General features: G+C 36.6%; 1 protein-coding gene across 7 annotated transcripts in view; it reads left to right on the top strand.

The window, feature by feature from the left end:
- Positions 1 to 281: 281 nt before the first annotated feature.
- Positions 282 to 25,147, top strand: part of PCDH9 (protocadherin 9) — a 698,651-nt gene continuing 673,785 nt past the window's right edge. For 6 of the 7 annotated variants that reach the window (XM_072356415.1, XM_072356433.1, XM_072356424.1 and 3 more), the window contains exons 1-2: positions 282 to 915; positions 2,131 to 5,300. In XM_072356415.1, the coding sequence (XP_072212516.1) occupies positions 2,265 to 5,300 (3,036 nt within the window). In that variant the 5' untranslated portion in view covers positions 282 to 915; positions 2,131 to 2,264. Of the gene's footprint in view, positions 916 to 2,130; positions 5,301 to 5,956; positions 14,224 to 25,147 lie in introns of those variants that run through there. The other variant, XM_072356462.1, reaches the window with a different exon arrangement.

The following is a 25,147-nucleotide window of genomic DNA, read 5'->3' on the forward strand; positions in this document are numbered from 1 at the left end:
GCGGCGACCCGCCAAGCACTCCGCCTCCCGCCCCCCTCTCCGCGGGGCTCCGCGCCTGCTCGCCCCCTCCCTCCCCGCGCCGCCCGCCGGCCGCCCGCCGGCCGCCCCCGCCGCCCGGCCGACCCACGGAACGACGTGCCCGGCGGCCAATGCCAGAGCCGCGCTCCGGCAGCCACCTCCCCCGCCGGCGAGGGCCAATGCGGTGCGGCGGGAGGGGGGGCTTAGCGCCGCGCACACCCTCCCTCTGGGCTTATTGAGAGTTATATCAAGAATTTCAGTTCAGAGAGAGAGAGAGAGAGAAAAGGAGGGAGTGTGCGTGAGAGGGAGGCTGGGAGGGAGGAGGGAAAGCGCTGTCGCTTCCTCCCATCACTAAAGCAATAATCTATTAGATTTTGTTTTTATTTTTAACCTTTTTTTTTTTTTTTCTTTTTTTTTTTTTCCCCCCTCTTTATAATGTGTGCAACTATCACCCCAGTGGTAAGAAGGGGGAGAGAAGCACCGCCAGACCAACTCTGTCATTTCCAGTAAGAAGTTGCAGACTTGATGTAGCTGTCTCTGCTGTGGTGAGAGAGGGATGGAAATTGCGTGCAGTGCAGAGTGGAAAATACTCCCCGTCTAAAGAAGTGCACCGGATTTTTGCTTGCTGCTTGTTTGCGCTGTTGCGTGCGCGTTAAGCACCCGAAGGATCGCCGCTTAATAGAAATGAAACGTGGAGAGGATGACTAACGACGGAACTGTGAATTTGTTCCCTGGAGTTGCTAATTTGCCACCCTGAAGCAACACATATCTCAAGGAGGAAGCGTTTGGCTGCTGCTGATTTCTCCAAAACTGGTGGTTTACCAGATGCATTGTGCTGTATCTGCTGGAACAGATCATTGCTTAGCTGCAGCAGATCGTCAAAGGTAGACAACCAACGTAAGTGCAAAGTTACCCATACACCGTGATGCATTTCATTGAAAATAATAATAATAATCAGAGCCAACACGCAGTGTATTTATCTAGGGAAAGGATCAGTGATTCAGATTCAGTTGGTGCTGGTGGCAAAGGCTCACCTACTCCCTGTCTCTGCATCCCTACCTGCATCACTCTGCTGGAAGTAATCACGGGCAGCAGCTCCGGTGCTGCTTAATGCAGATAAGGTTGGTACTGAGGGTGTCCAAACTGCAGGTGCTGGAGCCTTGTACCCGGGTTATTTGCAGCTAGCAGAGCATGCAAACACAAGTCCTTCTGTCGCTTTTTTTTTTTTTTTTTTTTTTTTAAAAAAAAACCTGCATTATTAGTCTGCAGTATTTATGTGTGGCAGCTGCTATTAACATCCTAAAGGGAGATCAGTTTCAATGGAGAAAGGCTGAAAGGCTGTACCTTTTTTCCTCCCTTCATATTCAGAAAATATATTCACCCCCACCGTCTGTAAACATACTGGCTGCTCCTAAGTTGCATTCGGAATTTCCAGCCCCCCTCGGTTTAGACCGTGTTTTAAAAGAAACAAATAAAGTTTAAGGTTATTAAACAGAAGGGGAAGTATCCAACATTTGGAGAGATGGGCTGAGAGTGTAAGAAACTGTAAGTCCTGTTATTGTCTCGTCAGTTAACAGGGATGTGAAGTCGCCAGTGACGACTGCTGCAGCAGCAGCATGTCCGGGTGGTTATTTCCCAGTACAATCACAGTAGTGGGGGATGCGAAGCACAGGGAGCAGAGAGAAATCTGGTTAGCAAGAGCTGAAAAATACATATGGAAGCAAACAGCAAATGACATTTGGCAGCTGCCATAGCAGTTAGAATCCAGCAGAAGTACAGGAAGATTTTTACTTGTACCAAATGACTGGGTGGAGGAGGGTAGAGGGGAAACGCACGTTACGGATTACACGGTGTGCCAAGAAATTATTCAGAAAGTACGTGTTGAAACTGCAGCTACCCTTAATCCTGCAAGTAGTTATTTCTGTTCTCACTCTCTGCAAACGCAGCCAATGGGATATTAGTGCATTTGTCCAGAGGGATTGCTTGTAAAGGGGAGCAGTAGGAGAGCATACTGCTGCAAGCATGCCTTGCAAAAACAAGTAGTAGTTGGAAATTATGGATTTGTCATACCTTAAAAACCATTAATGCTGTTCTGTGTGGTTGTGTTGACAGTGCTGTCTCCAAATAAGAAATGAGATGTAATGCAACCTGCAGTCCATGCATGCCTCCTCTTGCACATCGCGCATCATTTCTGTGTGGAAACCTTTAAGTCTTAAAATCCAGGAAAAGAGAATAAAAACATTATCATGGACCTGAGGGAATTTTACTTGTTGGCCGCTTTGATTGCCTGTTTAAGGCTGGATTCTGCTGTAGCTCAAGAACTTATTTACACTATTAGAGAGGAGCTGCCTGAAAATGTCCCCATAGGAAACATACCAAAGGATCTGAACATTTCTCACATCAATGCTGCCACGGGGACCAGTGCCAGCCTTGTCTACAGACTGGTGTCCAAAGCAGGGGATGCCCCTCTGGTCAAAGTGTCCAGTACCACCGGGGAGATCTTTACAACATCGAACAGAATAGACAGAGAGAAACTCTGTGCTGGCGCTTCCTATGCAGACGAAAATGAGTGTTTCTTTGAACTTGAAGTGGTGATTCTCCCCAATGACTTTTTTAGGCTGATAAAGATAAAAATAATTGTGAAGGATACTAATGACAATGCACCGATGTTTCCATCCCCTGTCATCAATATCTCCATACCAGAAAACACTCTGATCAACAGTCGCTTTCCAATCCCATCAGCAACAGATCCTGATACAGGTTTCAATGGTGTGCAGCACTATGAGTTGTTGAATGGGCAGAGTGTCTTTGGCCTGGATATCGTAGAAACTCCAGAAGGAGAGAAATGGCCTCAACTGATTGTGCAGCAGAACTTGGATAGAGAGCAAAAGGACACCTACGTGATGAAAATCAAAGTGGAGGATGGAGGTACCCCGCAGAAATCCAGCACAGCTATCCTGCAAGTCACAGTAAGTGATGTCAATGATAACAGGCCAGTTTTTAAAGAGAGTCAAGTAGAGGTTCATATACCAGAGAATGCACCCGTAGGCACTTCTGTAATTCAGCTTCATGCTACAGATGCAGACATAGGAAGCAATGCAGAGATCAGATATATTTTTGGTGCCCAAGTTGCCCCTGCGACCAAAAGATTTTTTGCTTTAAACAACACCACAGGGTTGATCACGGTTCAGAGGTCCTTAGATCGGGAAGAGACTGCTATTCACAAAGTGACAGTGCTGGCTAGTGATGGCAGCTCTACACCAGCTCGGGCAACTGTGACCATCAATGTCACTGATGTAAACGATAACCCTCCGAACATAGACCTCAGGTACATAATAAGTCCCATCAATGGCACAGTGTACTTATCTGAGAAAGATCCTGTCAATACAAAGATTGCCCTAATTACGGTTTCAGATAAGGACACTGATGTGAATGGCAAAGTGATCTGTTTCATTGAGAGAGAGGTCCCCTTCCACCTGAAGGCAGTTTACGACAACCAGTATTTGTTAGAGACCTCTTCCTTGTTGGACTATGAGGGCACCAAAGAATTCAGCTTTAAAATTGTTGCTTCTGATTCTGGCAAGCCCAGTTTGAACCAGACTGCCCTGGTAAGAGTTAAGCTGGAGGATGAAAATGACAACCCTCCGATTTTCAGCCAGCCTGTAATTGAGCTGTCAGTTTCTGAAAACAACCGTCGTGGTCTATACTTAACAACTATTAGTGCCACAGATGAAGACAGTGGGAAAAATGCAGACATTGTTTATCAGCTTGGCCCTAATGCCTCCTTTTTCGATCTGGATCGAAAGACGGGAGTTTTGACAGCCTCCAGAGTTTTTGACAGAGAAGAACAGGAGCGTTTCATTTTCACTGTTACAGCCCGAGACAATGGCACCCCTCCTTTGCAGAGTCAAGCAGCTGTGATTGTTACTGTGTTGGATGAAAATGACAACAGTCCCAAATTTACTCATAATCATTTCCAGTTTTTTGTATCAGAGAACCTACCAAAGTATAGCACTGTGGGGGTGATCACGGTGACTGATGCAGATGCTGGGGAAAACAAAGCAGTGACCCTTTCCATCCTCAATGACAATGACAACTTTGTACTGGATCCCTTCTCTGGAGTTATAAAGTCCAATGTTTCTTTTGATCGAGAGCAGCAGAGCTCCTACACCTTTGATGTTAAGGCTGTTGATGGAGGACAACCTCCTCGCTCTTCTACAGCAAAAGTGACCATAAATGTCATGGATGTTAACGATAACAGCCCTGTTGTCATCTACCCACCTTCTAATACTTCTTTTAAGCTGGTGCCACTCTCAGCAATTCCAGGATCAGTGGTAGCAGAAGTGTTTGCAGTAGATATTGACACCGGAATGAATGCTGAACTGAAGTACACAATAGTGAGTGGAAATAACAAAGGTTTGTTTCGGATTGATCCAGTGACAGGTAACATCACTCTGGAAGAAAAACCGACTCCTAATGATGTGGGGCTGCATCGCTTAGTTGTCAACATAAGTGATTTGGGTTATCCCAAATCTTTGCATACTCTCGTGCTTGTTTTTTTGTATGTAAATGATACTGCTGGAAATGCCTCTTATATTTATGACTTGATACGCAGGACTATGGAAACGCCTCTGGACCGGAACATAGGAGACAGTAGCCAACCCTATCAAAACGAGGACTATCTCACGATCATGATTGCTATTGTGGCAGGTGCCATGGTTGTCATAGTGGTGATATTTGTCACTGTTCTTGTACGCTGCCGGCATGCATCCAGATTCAAAGCTGCCCAGAGGAGCAAGCAAGGTGCTGAATGGATGTCTCCCAATCAGGAGAACAAGCAAAACAAGAAAAAGAAAAGGAAGAAAAGGAAATCTCCGAAGAGTTCTCTTTTGAACTTTGTGACCATTGAGGAGTCCAAACCTGATGATGCAGTTCATGAACCCATCAACGGGACAATAAGCCTTCCAGCAGAGCTGGAAGAGCAAAGTATAGGAAGATTTGATTGGGGCACAGCACCACCAACAACCTTTAAGCCTAACAGTCCTGACCTTGCCAAGCATTACAAATCTGCCTCTCCACAGTCTGCTTTTCATCTCAAACCTGACACTCCCGTTTCAGTGAAAAAGCACCACGTGATTCAGGAACTCCCTTTGGACAACACCTTTGTTGGTGGCTGTGACACCCTTTCCAAACGCTCTTCCACTAGTTCAGATCACTTCAGTGCCTCAGAGTGCAGTTCCCAAGGAGGCTTCAAGACAAAGGGCCCCTTACACACCAGACAGGTAAACGAGCACTTTTACTGGTCTATAAGTACTGCATACAAGTGCCCAATCAACCAGTATTAAAAGTGCCAGTATGTTCTTTTTGTTTGTTTGTTTCAGTCTATTTTAGCTTAGTTATATTATGGGGGGAACAAAAAAAAAAAAAAAAAACCAAAACAAAACAAAAACAAAAACAAAAGAAAAAAAACTAAAAAAAAAATGAAACAACAAACAAACAAAAAAAAACCTCAACTCCATTATCAGTGATGTGGGGCTTACCCACACATTTTCAAAATGCCTCTGGTACTTTGGATTCTGAAGATTACTGATTGTTGAAGGACTGTATGTGTCCCTGCATATGCGTATGCATATGCATAAACAGATATGTTGTTGTGTTTTTTGTTGTTTTTTTTTTTCCCTCCCTGGTATTTGATTATCCAAATGTAAATGTTACTGAAGAAAAAAAAACTTCTTTTATGCCAAATTTCAGTCAGAAAAACATGACTGTTTCAAGATTGAAGGGATGTGTACATTCAATGTCAAATTTCAAAGTTAGTTGGCTTGAGTTTCTTTTACAGTTCAAGCTGATATGAAACTTTGTTAAGTGCTACTAAAGGAGTTATTATTATTCTTTTTTTTTTCTTTTTTTTTCTTTTTTTCCTTTTCCCCTAACAAAGACGGCTGAATTTCCAACCTATTTCATCTGTGAAGCATGTGGTTTGTTTATAGAATATAACTAAGCCATACGGAAGTCTTCCTCTGTTTTGAGTTTAAATTATTTTGTTGTAATAGATTGAAGTTGGTATTGCATAGACAGTTTGTTGCTTATTTTGAAAAAAAAATGGCCAAAGCATACTTTCAAAAGGAACACGTTCTCTGAATACATCTGAATTATGCAGAAAGAAGTCAGCCCATTGTAAATATTTTCTCATCTTAGTAATGCATAAGTGATCTGTCATAACTCGTTTTAAACTGTGAAATATGCCATATGAAGAGGGATTAGGAGGCTGAGAAACTCATATTTCAACCAAATCCAGCATTAGTTTTTCTTAGGTCTAATAATTCCTTGCTAATAAAGATTTAAATGCAGCGCTGTCTAATTTATTTTATTGGTGCTTGTCTTTTGCCACTAAATTAGAATGTCAATACAGCCTGTAGATGGCACTAAGGTACTATGTCGCTTACGCTGGCCCGGTGCCAGTCCTGCAGTAGGTAGGAAAAGGGGGGAGGGAAGGACTAAGCTGATATTCCAGCCAAAGAACCTTTTATTTAATGGTAGTTGCACTGGACTGGTCAGTAGTTAAGTTCGTGTGTTTACAAAGCAGCTATCCAAGTGCTTAGCTTTCACTACATCAACTTCTTAGGTGTTAGGAATCACTTTTGTATGCCTGTTGGCATTGTGCCCTCCAAGTTGTGGTGATTTCTCAGAAATTATTAGAGATATGAATCTTACAGAATCAAGCAAGACACATTTAGGCTTGTCTTTGCAAAAAGATTTTGACAGTAGCCAAGTTTAGGATAAAGTCATTCTCTTGCTGTTGCATTAGCCTTATCTGAGATGAATGTGATGTACCCAGAACTGTGTCTTGACTTTGGGTGTCTGTAAGGTGTCACACTAACAAGATACTAAGAATAAAACAAGCACTTCTGAGACAGTTCTGCTAAAGTAACTACTCTGAGACAACTGATACAGTGAGATACTGAAAACATCTAAGAAGGTTCTCACAAAACTGTCGCCTTTCCAGGAAACTGAGATTGTGTTGAACTCCGGGAGTAGTTTTTAAGCTGCTGTACAGCACCACATACATACTGTCTGCATAAGTTTAAGAAAAGATCTCATTTCAAAAATAAATAAATAAATAAATAAAATAATGTATAGAAGAGCTCTGCATAATCAGTGGTTATATGGCTGAAGTTTTCATGGGATTTTCAACCCCCTTCCCGGTTTAGTTACAAAATGTAACACCCCCAGCCCACGCATTCCTTTTCTGTTCAGAGATGTTGTTAAATTATCTTAAATTAGCTCTCCAAACTCTATTAAGAAACTCAGACTTAATCCCCCCCCAGTATAGTGGGGAAGTAGTTAAGGTCTGAAATATGATCTACCTGACAGAATGTATATGCTCTGCACAGTGAAATTGAATACGAGCAAAATAAACTGTAGGGGGAAAAAAAAAAATGGTAATGTGTTCATTACCTTAAATATATTGGTTTCATTTTAATGATAATCTATATTCCTCTATATGGATGTGATTCGGGTTTCACTGAAGTCTTATTAAATCCTTTCTGAAGTCAGCAAATATTCATATCATGTGATTTGAATCACTCCTTGCGAAAACTGCAATATTATGTCTAACTGCAAGTATAACTCTTCCTTAGGCAGACAGTTATCTAAACTGAGTTTATGTACTATTATTCTGTGGGGAAGGGGGAGGTGGTGCTGACGTTATGTTTTGTTTTGTTTTGTTTTGTTTTGTTTTCCCAGTGATGCATGTTACAGGAAGTAACCTTATGTCCCCTTAACACTTTTGGCTGGAGGAGTGCAGCCAACAATGGCGGTAATCATTAGCAGTCTTTGTACTATTCTTTCTGTAATTCCTGGGATTAGGATGCATCTTGGCTAACGTTCACTGGCACTGCATTTAAATACGCTTTCATAGGTCTTTCATAGGTCTTTTAAATAGGCTTTTTTATAGAGTATGTCCTTTAAGCAAAATATTCAGTCTCAAAATAGAAATCTTACTGCATACTAGTTAAAACTAATGTCACAGTGTTGGACACACTTTTTTGTTGTTTTAATTATTTATTTCTTTTTCAATTCCTTCATGAAGAGAAATATTTCTGTTTTCTTGAAGTTTAAAATATTTTTTTTCTGTGTCTTGTGCTGGAAGTGGGAGTAAATTACTTGTATTTTGGATACGTTTTCTGTGTGTGGTTTGCAAAGGGTGTGGGAATTGTGGAGGGTTTTGAAATGGGGAAGGAAGAAATATAGGATTCCTTTAAGAAATGGTAGCATTCTACATTTCTACTTAAAATTTCTTTCAGTTCAAGCAAAATATACATCAAGTGTATCTTGCAGATTACTAAATTAAAACTGGACCCAAGTCCCCACTTTAAATTTATTCAAGCAAAATCCTATTACAACTAATGGGAGCTGGGCCCTAGAAATCTCTTAGAACTGGGACCTGTGTTAGAAAGCCTTTAGAATTCAGAAATCAGTTGTTTAATACAAATTTATTAGTATTTTTTACTGGGCAAGTTCTGTGTCATTGATATTTTTAGAGGAAATTTTGTGGTTAAAAATCTTTTCTTCACATGTCTTTTTGAACTGCACAGGTTGATGTTTCAAAACTACCCAGTATGAAAACCAAAGCCTTCTTCAAGTGCCTATCTTGCAGTAAACCTGGTGGATGCTCTGAAAAGAGCATTTTTGAATACTTGAACTTGGGATTGTTCTAAATGCTAATTCACATAATTAGGAGTATGGGAAGGATGTTACACACCACCAGCTCATATAGCTAAGCTTCCAAAATCAGTGTTATGACTCATAAAGAATGCTGAAATCTATGCAGGCTTCTCAATCAGTGTTCTTTTCAGAATTTGATTGAACTTTAAAATGCACTTGAAATTAGTAAGTCAGTACGCCAAACAACTGCATAGAAATATAGTAGAAGACGATGTGTATTCTTCAGAGTGAAAGACCTTTTATAAAAAGAAAATAAACAGACAAAAGCCTCCTACTCAGTATCATTAGGTTAACAACAGATTAAATAATAAAAGAAATTATGGCCAATTTGCTGTGGTTATCCCAGTTTTAAATTATAACTTCATTTAATCAGATTTGAAGCACAGCACTGGCAAATAAAACAGTTTGTAAAATAATTTTCAGTGAAGGTTTTGAGCAAAACCTTCAGTCTGCATTCCTAAGCAAACAGCATTTAGAAATGTATTTTAACTTTCATTTAAAGTGATGGGAATGAAGCACATCCTTGAAGTCCAAATGACTTCAGATGTTGTCTTCAAGAAAGCCAGCACATCATAAATCTTATGAGTGAAGATGATGATTTGTAAATTCTGGAAATGTGTACAGTTCTAGTACTTTCAGGAAAGTTGAAAATATGTTGTCACTGTCCTTTTACTTCTGTGCTCTGATGGCAGAAATTAAGGATTTGGGGCTGAATGCATTCCACATTTTTTTTTTTTGTTTTTGTTTTTGTTTTTTAATTATTATTTTTTTAATAATACAGTCAATAACTATGGAGCTTCCTTTACTGCTTTTTGAGTCAGTGGACATTTTGCCTGACGAAGGAATGAGTAGCCAGGCTCCTGCTGATCAATGCAGATTACTTAAGTTTGGCATGTAAGCTGTCTGTTAGCAAATGGAACTTATATTGTTTTATACCGGAATGCTTAAATTTGTAACTTTGGGGTTTATATAGGAGGAAAAAATAAAAATAAAATAAATTTTAAAAAAGCTGAAAACATTAATGATTCTAATTTGATATGCTGAGAGTGGCAATTTCAAGGTATATGCAAATCTAATATGGAAATTTGCATTGGAACAGTGGTACAGAATTTATGTCACCTGCAAATATTTATGTTTTGTAATGATAGCATTCCACAATTCTGTACTTAATATTATTTTTAGAGGCTCTGTTTTACTACTCAGTAGGAAAAAAAAAAAAACAACACAATTTTACTGTTTCTGTTCCTTTCCATGTTTAACTTATTTTATAAGTTAGCATGGATGTTAGTCTTGGGTGAGGATTACTCACCTGGAAAAATGCATGTAAAATTCAATTGTTTCTGAGTTCCATATACTTATATATCTATATACTAAAATATTAGAAGTGTTGAAAATACACAATGTATTTTCTTTTTATCCTTGTATAACTGAAAAATAGGTTAACGGATTTTGCTCAACTGTCTAAAGAAATTCATCTTTCAGCTGAGACCAAGCATGAAAATTTCAGCTGAAAAGAAGAATTTTTCACAAAGTTAAGAGCATGTGAAAACTGGGGGTTTTAATGGAAATCTGAACATATCCTTAAGCTATAATACCATTTTCAATAGTGACAGTTGAAATGCTAAACTAGGGTGGGGAACATTTTGTGTGTACAGATACAGACAGGAAAAGCTTAGCAAGCTTCCTTGTTCTTTAAATGTTTCCCATGCAAAAGACTTTTATCAGATTCACTGGGGTCTCATCTGTACTGAATCTGCAAAGCCAAAACTTCATAAATGCTAATAAATTTGTGGCACACATGGGAGAGTGAATTGAATCCTCAGAGTCTAATGCTATTGGAATTCTGTGATAGTGTTCTTTTGTGTATAGGAACGAGGAAAGATCCTTCTTGTTTCCACTTCAGATTTTCACTTCCAAAGAATCTATTCTTCTAGCACAGCAAAACCATATCAGCCACATTTTATTGACAGCAATTTTATTGTAGCTAGAGGCTTACAGTAAGCTGTTTATTGCTGTTCCCTAACTCAGCTGACAGCAATTGGGGAATTAATTTTCTTGCCCCTGATGTGCTTTCTTGGGTATAAACAACAGATGTTAAAGATATGAAAACTGTGACCCATTTACATGCGGCAACTCTTTATAGGCACAGCCTACCTGTCTGAAGTGCAGGTTTCAAACTCTAAGATTTCCTTAATCAGCTCAAGGATTCTTATTTTTGCACTATAAGTTTTCATCTGCACACATTCTGTTCAAGGGCAAGTATGTGAAACCTAATGGACCAGTCCTCATCTAGCTGAATTCAGTTCGAGAGCAGACAAGTTCAAGTTTCATTTATTTCATGATGTGCTGTGTCTTCTCACTCTAGGATTGAATTGTGCCCAATATACAGAACATAACTGACCAAGTGGACCTGTCTATTGTAGGTGATACTCGAGTTTTGGTGTCATCCTGCAAAATAGCAAACTGACTTTAAAATATATATTCAGGAGTTTCTTCAGTTGATTCTAAACTAGAGTTATCTGACGTGCATTCTTTAATGTCCGTATCATTGCCAGAGGAAAAGAAAAACAAAATCACATATTACTTTCTTCTTTTATTACTGGTTTGACTTTATGGCCTGTGTTGGAATGTATGCAGAATGATTTATCCCGGTAGACCAATGTGTGCATTTAATCTGTTCATTTCTGGTTTACATCAAATAGCATTCCATTGACTGGAAAATGATTTCCCAGGCTGTACATGAGAAATGAATATATGTTATCAGCTATCATATTTTACTGAAGCTGAGAGTGGGAACATTTTTGTTTCCATTGGTGTCTTTTAGCAAGTCGTTTGCTGCATAAAGGGCTTGAGCAACTTATTTAACTGAGAATTTAAGTGCTTGTCTTGGCACAAAATGAATATCATTGTAACAATTCCTTTATAATTAAAATATCATATAAAATAGTTCCTTCTAGTGTAGCTGCAGTATATATATATATATATTGTTGGGGTTTTTTTGTTTTGTTTTGTTGTTTGGTTTTTGTTTTTTTGTTTTTCTATGAAAAACAGGCATTACTGATATAGGACAATAAACATATTACTGCACTCTTATGTTGTTTATACAGTTAGAAAAAAATTCAATTAAATTGTTTTCTTCAGAAACATTTTTGTACCTGTACGAAGCCACATGTAGATTATTCCTAGGATGTGAGGAGTCAGCAAAGCATTTGGACCAATAAAATTTTGTTATTAATTTCATGTTGATCTTAATAGAAAAATCTGTGAAACCTTTATCAGTTTTTCTCTAACTTTCTCAGTGAGGTAGTTTAAAAATATAATTTGAGTCACACTGAAGTGTTCAAATTGTTGTCTCAGAAGTGTTGCTATCTCTTTTTATTCCCTGTTGTTTCTTTTCTGGCAAGTGAATAAAAGTGTGAGATTTGTTTTAAAGTTGACGTGAAGTTTTTTGCATCTCCTATTGCACTAAAAGAGGCAATTGAATAATTCAGCAGTTTTCAGGAAATGATCAAGAAATGACTGCAGTTGATGTCTAGCTTCTTTAGTTTCCTATGAGATGATGATGTACTTTTGCCATTTCTTTTGTGAAATGCCACACTTGTGTCTTGTGTGTGTGTGAAAATATGTATTAATATTTCTACTTGAAAGTTGTTCTTGAATATTCACAGTTCTTGCTACAGTAGAAATACAAGGAGCCTTTTCTTAGTGTAGCTGTTCAGTATTTGATGCTATGTCCAAATGGAGATAAATTTGCTGATTTATTCCACCTGTAGCTCTTCCTGATGTTAACTGCTTTATAAAAAATGTAAGATAACACCAAGAGAATATTTTCAAAATCTAAAAATACATGCAAGATCAGTTGAGACTCACATGAACTAAAAATCCTTTCATTTTGAGCAGAATTTGATAAAATATGGAAGATCAGCTATCTAATTTTTCTTCTTTCTTTTATTCCTCACCCATAATCACAGGGAAAAAATCTGGGTAGCACTTTAAAACAGCAACATCTCCCTGCTCCAAACAAAACAAACAAACAAACAAACAAAGAAAACAAAAACAAAAACAAAAAAACACTAAAAACCTATCAATATTTGATTTGTACATATGACCTATTTATCTAGTTTTTATAATGAAAACAAATTAACTATTTGATACCAATCTTTAAGCACCGAGTCTTTTGTGAGTCTTCTTTTCCCCCTATCAGAATATTTTGGAAGAAAGTTTAATCACCTTGGCTTTAAAGAAATGGGTCTTGGACCTGCAGGAAAAAGGTGCAGAACTGTGAATTTTAATTACAGTGGATATCTCCTTGATATGTAAAGTAGGGTGTCTTCTGGAGAAGAGTGATATTAGACCACTGGCTTTAGTGCTTTTACCCAGTCAGTGTTATTGCCTGTCCCTACTCTTGTAGCATGTAGTGAATATATCTGAAGATGTGCCCAACTTCCAACTGTGAATCTAGCCTGATTTCTACAAGTGATGTTCACAAGTAGTGAACATCTTCCTTTGTGTAATTTGCAACAGTATATTTAGCTGGTAGCACCTCTGTATGCAGTACCTGATTTTGCTTCTGTTGATAACGTGGTTGGATTGGTATGGTCAAATCTGAGATGCTTCACTGGGCTCACAGTTTACCCCTTCTGAAAGAAAATATTCTGTTTAAACTAGTTGCAGATGCTGATGGATATAGTAGGTTGAGATGCATCCCATACTAGTGAAGTCTGAATACCATGAAGGGTATGTGCCAGTACTTTTTGTTTTGTTAGTAGAGAGCATGATCCAGTCTAGCTTTGTTACTGAAGTCAGGAGAAGGATTTTAAGAGTAGGAATTTCTGTAGGTAAAAATATAATTTAAATAGTATATATGCCCACAGAAGATAGACAGTGTGCTCAGTTACCTCTGGGAAGATCTTCTTTACAATGTGGATTGAGTACAAGGGCTCCTGGATCAACAGAAACACTCTTTTTCTTAAGTTGTTAACAGGCCATTTGCACATCTGACTATTTTAGGAAGACAGTATATTGAAACCCCAGTTATTTTGCTTATTTCTGTTTTTCCCAAATTGTACTTGTTCTCTGATACCTCATTCTGTGAATTTAAGTAGAGAAAAAGAAAGCCATAAACTTTTAATGTCTATTCTCTGTTATGTCTGTCCACTTGTATCACAGCATAAAAATGCTTCTTTTGCCTCTCTGTTTTAGGTATGTGTCCATAGCAGTATGAATTTTCAGTCACTTGTCAGATAGTTCACTTTCGCCATTTCAGAAATAGTGGTCAAAATATCATTGAAGTGCAAGTGTTGCCAGTAAGAGAATTTGAAATTACGTTCAGTTTGTGACAGCAGTACCCTGAAACTTGGATCACTCTGAAGCCTGCAGAATCCAGAGCAGCAGGAGGTAGACCATGCAGCAATAGTAAACTTGTAGTCATCTCCCTTGTTTTTAACAGCTGCTGAATAAATATAAATGAAATCTGCATTTGCATAAGGACAGTAAAACTTGTCTGTTGAAATGGAATCTCTCCCATGTACAGGAGATGGACTTTCCTATTTGAGATTTCATCAGCTTCATCTTAGGAAGCTGTTACATCTGTCAAACATTTCAGTTTGAAATGAACACCTGATTTTTTATTTTTTTTTTTTATTTATTTTTTTTTTTTTTTTTTTTTTTTTTTGCCTTTGTGTGCTACAAGAGCACCTGGTTGTCAATCAGTAGAAATACAAAACGAGTCAAGATAGATGATCCGCTACTGTGATTGGCATTTTATTTTTATTTTACAAGTCCTTTTTTCTTCCTCCAACTGTGATGACTGAAAAATGGCAACACTTGTCTATACTGTGAAAATAGATGAAAAACATGGATGTAGCAAAGGGAAGTGAGCTTTGGTTCACCTTGATTCTCTTTCTCATCACATCTGATAGACATGCTTTCTAGTGTTAGAACAGTTCAGGTGGACAACTACAGAACTGTAGTTCAGTATTGCTATGAATTGTGTGAATGGCAATCTCAAGTGATTGAGATTTAAATGCCTTATATGATTGAGATTTAAAGACCTACTTTTTCTTCATTTTTACTATAGAATTAATTCATTGCAACAAACTGTATGCAGCCTATAGTATTTACCTGGTAGAGCAAGGCTGCTTCTGAATGAGTTGTATGGGCTTTTAGAATGCCTCCAGATAGAAGGGCAGTCCAGGAATTGGAGTAAGTAATTTAAATCTCATAATAGTTTTGTTTTTTAATCTACTTCCTTGATTTCAAAACAGAACTTTTCTTTCTTAATGTGAATTTTCAGCCTCTGGACTAAAAAAAGCTGTCAAAAATAGGAAGAGTATTTAAAAGGCATATGTATTTCCCTGATTCTGTTATTGTCTTTTGATAGCAGCCCTGCTGGACATCATTGGATTTCACTATTACTCAGTTTTGTTAAAATGTAGGCTATGGTCTTCTCCTGTACTTTAACAGTTGATTAAGAAATATTCTAATCTGTCACAGAGTATGAAGAAACTAATGGCATGTGAAGTATTTTAGTCTTTAAGATCTACTGTAAATGATATGAAAAATAGTGTCATTTGGCTGATGCTTAAATATATCTCCTTTACATTATACTGTCACTACATTTTCTTGTTCCTCTTTTTAATCTCTTCTTTCATTCTTTGAGTAGTATCTTTATGTATTTATTTATTTTGTAAAACATATATAAGCACACATTAGAAATTTGATACTTCCTCTCAAATACTATCACAGCAGAGAAGTGACACATTTGTATATGATGTGTTGCTGCTAGTTCAGTTTGTGACCACACATTGCAGTAGATAAGGACTGATGAAACAACTGTCTTCTTTAAGATACGAAGAACTGAATCATTTGGAACCATATCTGGATAGAAGCATAATATGGAAAGTAAAATACCTTTTAAACTAGCTAGATACTTGGTTTGTCTTGCTCCAGTAAATTTAAGATAATCCAATTAGAGCAAGTTATAATTATTAAAACACATTTGAAACTGAAATGAAATCCTGCAATAGGTAACACATATTTTCTGTCTGTAGCTTGGTGACTTACTAAATTTGGGTTACAAAATTTGGCAGCAGAAGAACTAGTCTCTGACTTTGTAACTGTGGATTTGCAACTATAACTGGGATAGTGTCTTCTGGTTAAATCTGAAACAGTGGGAGTAAACAAATGTAACGCTAAGTTGCATGTCAGAATCTGAGGTGGCTTTAACTTGGTGGACTTGTAGTACTAAGTGCTACATCCTAATTTATGGGATGAACAGAGATGGCTAATATTTTAGTGTTATGCACATGCATTTTAATACTAACAAAATCTGATTCACTTGTGATTGATAATGTATAGGCATGTTACATGTGAGTAACAGAGGGCTGAAGCAAGTTTTGTGTAGTGTGATGACTTGTATTAATTGTATTCCTTCAGAGCAGGTAATGTCTGTATTATAAAAAATAAAAAACAAAACAAAATCTTCTCTATCCATCTTCACCTACAACTGTTGAAGTATGGTGCAATACTACAGCATAGGTTTTCCTTCCAGGTATTAGTTATTTTTGTGGCCATCCTGCATCTGTCATAGTTAAAACCAGCAGACAAAATTATATATTTTGCATGTTGGTTTTGTTGTTGTTGTTGTTTTGTTTTGTTTTTGTTGTTTGTTTTTGGCTGATTTTTTGGTTTTTATTTTTTTCAGGAGATTCTTCATACTTTTCTCACAGGTGATATAATGTGTTCACAATTTGTAATAGGTGTGGTATCTCACTGAGACTTAGATAGAAAATTGATTTTAAAAACAGCTACAAAAATGTAACTCACAAAGCAGAACACTGGAGTTTGCAATTTGGTAACTGGATAGTGCTACTTAAATTCAGCAATTTGAAAAGGAGATTGGGGTGAGAGATGAAAACATTTATGTATCTTTACATTTTAAAATGATTAAAAGCTCTGTGTGGATGTCTAGACTTGCAGGAAAACTTAGCCTTTTAATAAAAAACCTGTCAGTGCTGGTAAAATACATAAAGAATGCCACTGATCCTTAAGTCTGCTTGTTTAAAGCAGCATGCTGAGCACTGTTCAGCCGAGTGGTTTCATGCAATGCCTTCTAAGATGATTTATAGATGGTGCAGATCAACTTCAGACCAAGTACTTCTTGTTACCAGTTAGGATTTCTATGTGTCCTAAGTATGTCACAGGAATTATTCCTGGTTTCAGAACTAACACTTTCTGGATCAGTGGTGACTGCATTGAAAAGTGCTATGCATTCACCATCTCACAATTGTTATTTTTAAACATGTATAGTGTCCAAATCTATAATCTTAGCCTGCTTTTACTATTGTTGCAGTTCATTTCAGGAAGCCTCTAGCCACTGAAGAACATTATATCTTACTTCCTGCAGTACTCAGTAAAGATAGCTGGGGTTCAGGAGGATCCTCTGCACTTTGTACTGTTGTTTGCTACTATTCATGACATTTGGACTTTGGTAGGGGTGCTGTGATAGTACCTTCAATTAAAAGTCATAGGCAACAAGTATAACAGAGGGAAGCCTTCAGACTACTTAGCATTTTGCCATTTTGTCAACTGGAGTAAAACTAGCGTGAGAATAAATTGACTGTGTTAGCTTAATTGTGATCTTCACCTAAACACTGCCCACGAGACCTCAGATCTAGCATAAAACCCAAGCTAAAATGTTGAAGGGCTTTTTTTAGCTTGCTAAATTTTATTTATTTCCTTTTGAAAGCAGCAGCATAATTCTACTCCAGTTTTAAAACCTTAAGTTTTTGTTGCCTATATTGTGTTTTCCTTACTTTTACATGTGTACAGTTATATAGATAATGAGAAACCTGCAAAACCTGCATATCATTGCATATAACATTGCTCTCCAACTTTTTACCACCTCATTAGTTTTTTCAATAGCATAGATAAGTTAGCATTCTATCATTAAATTTGAAAAGCTACCACAACCAGCTGAAGTTTATAAGCCAAAGTGTAATAACTTTCACAGACTACATCAACTCTTGCAGAAGATGCAATCTTTTAAATAAAAAAATAAATAAAATAAAAAAAAAAAAATAAAAAAAATTACATGCATTTTTATATCTATATAGCCAATTTGTTTGACATTTTCTCCAGGAAATTTTGCTGCTCTCAGAAATATTAAGAATACAAAGGGAGGAATTTAGTTTTTGTGTTAGCCCGCATAACTCAATTGACTGAGATAGAATTGGTCTCATTTACATTTGGACTGTGCTGTACACTCATTGCTCTTTGAACATACGTGCCTTTTTCTCATTTTTGTTAAGGTACTATCTTCACTGCAAAATAGGTGCATTTTACATCAAGATTGCTATTGTGAGGTAGCTGTCTAAATGTAAAATCTATGTGGAGGAAAGAAGCAGATATTTTGTACCTTGATGTAGCTGGTCGAGGTCAGCCCTGAACAATACACTTGGGGTTGATGTCAGCTGGCTACGTACAGGTGAAACTATAATACTTTATCATTAGCAGGATTTTATACTGCACTACTACTTCAGTGCAATATCATTTTATACTATCTTGCAATGTAAAGGTGCCTTTGAGGATATGAATTACATGTGTACTTATTTTAGGCTCTTTTGCACTCCTGAAATGAGGCAAAATGAATCTCTGCCCTGCTGTCTGGCAAAACCATACAGTTTAGTTTAGTTCTGTGGTTGAAGCATAAAGTCCATGTTAAGCTTTCAGATTTATCCCATGTGATATTAACAGGCATACACCTAAAAGTTCCTACCAGGCTTGCAATACTATCTGATGTAACTGCAGTGCATTTTTATGACTTCTTCAATTTTATGCTACTATTTTGCAAACTATGCATAATTGCATCAATGATTACAGGTTCACACAGTGGCTATAACTCAGACATCCCCCCAAATTGGAGTGGCATGAAGCATCAAAATCAAACAGTAATTTAATGCAGGCCATTAAGTTGTGATGGTGATGGTATAGATCAGCCTGTATTCAATTTGTACATCAGTAAACCACAGTATCTTAGAGAGACTATGATCAGAATAAAACGTTCCATCCACTGTCTACTCAGTTTTGACAGTAAATGAGTAGAATTCAAACAATGGTACATTCATAGCTGGGTAGGTAAACAGTCCTTAGCTTGAGTTGTCTTCTTCAATTTTTCTGTGATATGGTTTGAATCTGCCTTCTGCTAAGAACGCACTACTCAGTATATGTCTCCCACCTTTGTTAAAATATCTCCTGTATTTGCCCAAAGGCTTGAATTAATGTCAACTGAAGGGCTTCTATTCCATTAAAACTGCCTCTTAAGATTTGCTGCTATTCCTAGTAAGCTCTCTGGATAAACAGTTGTTTTATATGTTGTGTTTAATATTTAACTTTTAAGAAATCTTCCTTATTTCTCTTAACATATTCCTTTACCATTATCTCCTCTCTTACTTTTTTAATTTAAATTCAGTGACTCTTTGTTCTTTCTGCTGCTGAACTTTGTAGGTAATTTGCTTGCCTCATGTCCTGTACAAATATTCGGCTCCTCTAAGGATCCTCTCCTTTTCAGTATCCTTTTTCTCTTATTATTCCTCCCCCCTCCTAAAAAAAAAAAAAAAAAAAAAAAAAAAAAAAAAAAAAAAAAAAAAAAGCACCTACAAGACAACATATTTGGATATTTGGCTCACCGTCAGTAGTTACTCAGCTGGAGACATTTCCCATTCACACATGATACCTGCTGGTTGCTGCTTCCAATTACGCCATATACTGGAAAGCCGAGCTGTTGAAGTATTGAAGTCAATGTTATAATCAAACTATTTATGATGCTAGCAGTATCTCATGAAGGGTTCTGGACATTGTCTGATTTCTGCCATAAGCAAAATACTGACAAGTCCTGCTTTGTTTTGCTGCTTTTTCAGGTGGCAAAAAGCTAGACATACATTCATTATATTGTAAAATCACAACCTTCGAGATCTTGCTGAATCTGCCCTGCAGCTATTTATCACATGATTGCAGGGAATGAAAATAACATTTTTCCTTCTACTAGAATATGTTGCTAACCTTGAGGCAAGATAGTGCATAATTTTATGTGTGCCTAGTCTTGCTGTTATATATAGACTGTTCTGAGATGAATCAGTGTTATCATTTCCCAGAATTTAGCACTAGTGTTTTACCAGAGCCAAGGAGATTTCATATACTTAGGCTCTTGGCTGCGACAGTGACCAGGGATCCCAAGTCTGAGTCACATTTACACTAATGCCATTAGTGTATATAGTCATGGAAAGAGGCCAAGAAGATGTTAATACCATTTACTCCCAAGTTAAGTTTTTATTATTATTATTATTATTATCATTATTATTATTATTATTATTTTGCTAAGGTTAGAGCTTGCGTGTAATAATCTTTGTTTTAAAGCTATCTGAGCCCAATCCTGATTGCACATTCATAAAAGTTGTATTTATGAAATTAGAGCAATTCCACTGATGGTTTTGCTTGTAATCAAGAGCAGAATCTGTCTCCTCACGTCTGTGTGTTAATCCCTCTTTCTTCCAGGAAACCAAAAGATCCCTAAGACTCTTTTCTTTCCTGCAGCATCCATCCTTCCCTCGTGGTTTCTTGAATAATCCCTGCTTTTTAGTATGAAGCATTAATTTACTTTAAATAGCAGGAATTTGGGAAACCAGGTCTTAGTCCCTCACAACATCTATGAATTTAACCATCAAGACTACCTGATGCTTTTGTAAGCAAAGTTATAGTCTAGGTTTTCAGCTAATACACAATTCTGACTTCTTGGTTTAGTTTATTCATAGGGTGACCTGCTGTATTAAACATATTATAATAATTTCTGATATTACATAGATACTTTCTGTCACAGCCCACTTTTGAGCCACTTACATATACAGACAGCATTCTTTGCATATTGTCTAAAAATAAACATATTCAGAATTCATTTTCCAAACTAGGTTCACAGTGTTTCAGTTTTTAACATTTGTGACACTTAACATCTTAAGAAGAGCAGAACAACATGAAATTTATAGGAAAAGTGTTAAGGAGTAACTGATGAAAACAACTGTATATGCAAATCAGGATATAGCTATCATTTTAAGACATAACACATTTCTGAGGGTAGATGTGTTATGATTGCCTGTGCCCCTTGCAAGAGCTTTTACTAGATGTATTTATTTTCTAACCAGGGGAGACAAAAGAATCATATTTTAAGTCCATGGATCTGTGGCAGTTTGAGGTAGTTTAGCACAACAGTGAGATGCATTATGCTAAATCCAAAACCATTGGAGCTTGAGATTATGCTGTTCTAAATTGCTGTGTGAATTTATTTTAGGTGTTTCTTAGATGATTAAAGCTTTGTAGAAACAAAACAAAAAACACCAAAACAAAGAGAAAAAGAAAGAGAAGTTTGGTTTTACTATGTGTCAGGGTAGTTATCCCAAAATTTGACAGCAGCTTTTTTTTCTGACTAAGCCAAGGCACAGATTTAATGATGAATTCTGTAGAACACAGTTGGGCAAAATGCCCCCTTGTTTTATTGAGATTTTTGTTTGCTTAAGACCTGTTTTCCCCTTATCTGTGAGTTTCTTGTACAAACTGTGTTGACTCTGATCCAGTAAAGTAGAGCAAGCTTCTTAATCTGGCATGTTAAATAAAAGCTCAGCTGGGAAAGGAATGCAGCATTTTGTCTTTGCATTTCAATTGAGTTGAAACTTATTATTTTAAGCTTAGACTGTGATAATAATCTCTGAGCTATGTAACATCATTTACAAAATTAGGTGATAGATGCTTGGACTGAATACAAAGATATGATGGGACACAGCTTTTTTGTTAATAAAAACAAAAATAAATAAATGCAACATTCAGACTTCCATATTCAGTTCTTTGAAGCAACTCAGCTCTGACTTGCAGCACTCCTGCTGTTTTGAGTCACAGACCTTTCTTTCAACACAGACAGCAAATTATGCTAATCTGCATGCTGGGCAAAAGCCCAGTTGTGAACAGCTGAAAGTCTAAAAGAAGTTTCACTTTTCACTACATCCTGGTTTTGAACTGCAACAACTAAAGCAGAAAGACTTGCTGCATCTAGATGCCTGTGTTAGGCCATGCACCTAAAATTCTGGCATCTTTTTTTCCTCTCATTTTGCCTTTCACCAGGGAAATTACTCATATTTATGCTGGTGGAATAAGAAAGAGTTGGGCTTTTAAAGCAAATGCATATATATATTTTTCCATTTGTGATGAGACTGTACTCTCTGCCAACAATATGAAAGGAAATCACCAAATGTTCTGTAACTCTTTAAGCAATTATCACTGAATACTATGTTTCAGAATGTAATGAATAAATAAACACATAAAACTTCAAAAAGAAAATCTAGCACAAATCATAAACAAGTAACTGATGCAAATACCAACATACATAATTTTTATGATAATTCATATCAATTATAAAATATAAATACATTGTCAGTAATCTTAGGAATGGCTTAGAATATCTTCTCTTGTGGTGAATGATGTGAGACTGCATCTCTGCTGAATGACTGCAACCTACTTTATCTCCCAGGAGTACCAATGATACTCAGTTTAATATACAGAAATATTTGTTAAGAAGCTTACCAAAACAATAGGGTGGGCTTAGACTATGATCATACCATAAGATCAATCCTTGATTTGTTTTCTGAATCGTAAGAAGAAACAGATTGTGTCAAATGGAAAGTGAGAAATAATGTAATCTAACCAATCTACACTTGGGCAAAGTCATTATATGCTGGCTGAGAGTTCTTTCCTATTCTCAGTTCATGTGGGTATTTGGCATGATACTGAAAAACTGACCATTATGATTGTGCATGTCTTTTCCTGGAAAGCAGAAGTATAGGCAGGTTCAGAGAGGTCTTTGTCAGCAGATTAGTTATACTCTGCTGTGAACCAGCAGGACAAATATGCAGTTGGCTCACTTGGCTATATCAGTACTTGCAACAAGGCTTTGTTGGGAATTGGAGTATTTAAGAAAGCACAGGGAAAGATAAATATATATACATATATATATATATTATATATATATGTATATATATATGAGAATATGAGATACATATATAAAATATACAGATTTAATTGCTTCCCCTGAAGCCTTCTGTCCATGATTACTGTTGATTTTTGAACTCTCTTGAGTTGCTGTTTTTTTTCTCATGTTTCTGGGAGTTGTTACTTTTTAGAAAGCTATTGAAAGTTTTGTGATTCCTTCTCTTTTTACTGAGGCTTAACTTTTCAGTCTCTTTAAAGTGCCTTGGTTTATCTTCCTATTGTCTAACCAAAGACAACTTGAATATTCTTATCTTTTTCTTTTTCTTTCCTTTTTTTTTTTTTTTTTTTTTTTTTTTTTTTCTCTCTCTCTCTAGTCCCAGCTGCAAGTTTACTGACATCAACTTTGTTTATATCATGGTGGTAGAACGTGGAAGTACTCACACAGAGTAACTCTTGCTTGTTATGTGATTAATGGCATCAGGATACACATAGGTCTGTTGCACGTTACTGGCTTGTGCTGCTTTAGAAACAGTTAATATTAGCTATGTATAACTTAATTTATTTGCCTTTGAAATCTTAACTTCAAAACTTCCCTGTTCCCCAAACCAATCAATTATATTCAGTTTAGTTGAGAGCTATTTTGAACAAAGGCAGGCAATTACTTATATGGGATATAATATTGAATTGCCCCTGAAAAAAAAAAAAAAAAAAAAAAAAAAAAAAAAAAGATCTGTTTATAAAAATTGAATAAATTCTGAAGTAACTTATGACATAGAAATATAGTTATTACTGTTTTAATAAAGGGTAAACTGAGGTATAGAAAAACAGCACTGTAAAGATGGCACATATTTTCAAATCCAAGAATAGCATGTGAACTAAAGTCTATAAATATTAGACACAGTGGGCCTTCTGTATAGGCCTGTGAATTAGATATAAAAAAATTGAAATTTCCATGGGAGAAAACTGAACAGTTTTAGAAAGATGAGAATGCCAGCAAAACATCAGCAGTTATTTGCATAGTATTGTCAGGGACAACTATTCTGGAGACAATTCAATGAATCAGAGCTGTTTGATTAATCAAATCAAGTCTCTGTTGTAGCAATGCAAAGAGGACTATGAAGTCTCTGTTGTAGCAATGCAAAGAGGTTATGTCTGCTGGCAGTCTGATTTGAAATCAGATGTTTATGGATTAATGAACACAAGAAAATTGCTTCTAAGCCCCTTTTCAAGCAAAATTCATGGTCTTTAGAAATGTGGGTAAGTAGGGAATGATTAGCTGGGTCTGACAGCACATTTATCCCTTTAAACATGCACTCTTCACAATTAAGGAAAATCTAAGCAATTAAAAGCAGACAAAATAAAGCAAAGAACAAAATTTACAAGCTGTGTTTGTTATTTTATTAACATAAGGTGATTAAGCAAATTGTAATCATGGTTTCATTTCATTTTAATTGAAGGATAGCAGATAGAAGGATAACAGAGATATATTGTTTCATATCAATGAGGATCTATCTCACAATCTACTTTTTAAAAGGTAGTCCAGGCCACATCTTCAAATGACTCTTGCACTATTGTTAAATAAAAGAAGTAATTAAAAATTTATCAATCTTTCTTTTTTAACAGTTGTTGTTCTTTACATTATCTGGCAAAACTGTGAACAGTGTGCATATTATGAAAGGAAATGTGTAATCCATTTGAGCATAAAGGAAAGTTCTTCAGCTTTCATAGGAATTGACTCAGAAATAATTCAGGTACAATTTTGTGTTCCCTTTGGTCTCTTTCTTTTCTGAGAAGGCTATCTGCTTTGGTTTGATACTAAATTAGTTATATCTAAATGCCACCTTCGTTTCTGCCCCCACTGAGCTTAACAGTTAATTTTCCAGGCTAGAATAAAGAAATCCTTGCTTTCATATTTTATCCGATCCCCACGGTGCAATAGACCAGTAAGAAGTATATAGTTCGTACCGAGTTAAGAGAATAGGAGCACTTCTCTGAAGAAAATTGGCTGTCTTTTACTCACTACATAAAAAAAGATCAATTAAAAATAGAAACAGCTGGAAATGAACATCCTCCTCTTGTCAAAGGTGAAAATTAAAGCGCTCCCCGATTTTCCTTTTTTTTTTTTTTCTTTCTTTTTTTTTTTTTTTTTTTAAAGATGGTTATAATTATTTTTCAATTATTCTCTTACTTGCTAAAGTAACAGTGATGGCATTACCTGGTTGGCCTTGTTTTTTCAAAAACTGTCTGTATATTATTTGAGGTAGCACTAGCTGCATGGACTACTGTGCACAAGATAACAGAATCCTAAGTTCACAGCAGAGAAATTTTTATCAGAACAATCTAGGGAAAGCAAAAGGCATCCATTAAAATCTGT

The sequence above is a fragment of the Excalfactoria chinensis genome, chromosome 1 (assembly GCF_039878825.1).
Source record: "Excalfactoria chinensis isolate bCotChi1 chromosome 1, bCotChi1.hap2, whole genome shotgun sequence".
Classification (NCBI taxonomy): Eukaryota; Metazoa; Chordata; class Aves; order Galliformes; family Phasianidae; genus Excalfactoria; species Excalfactoria chinensis.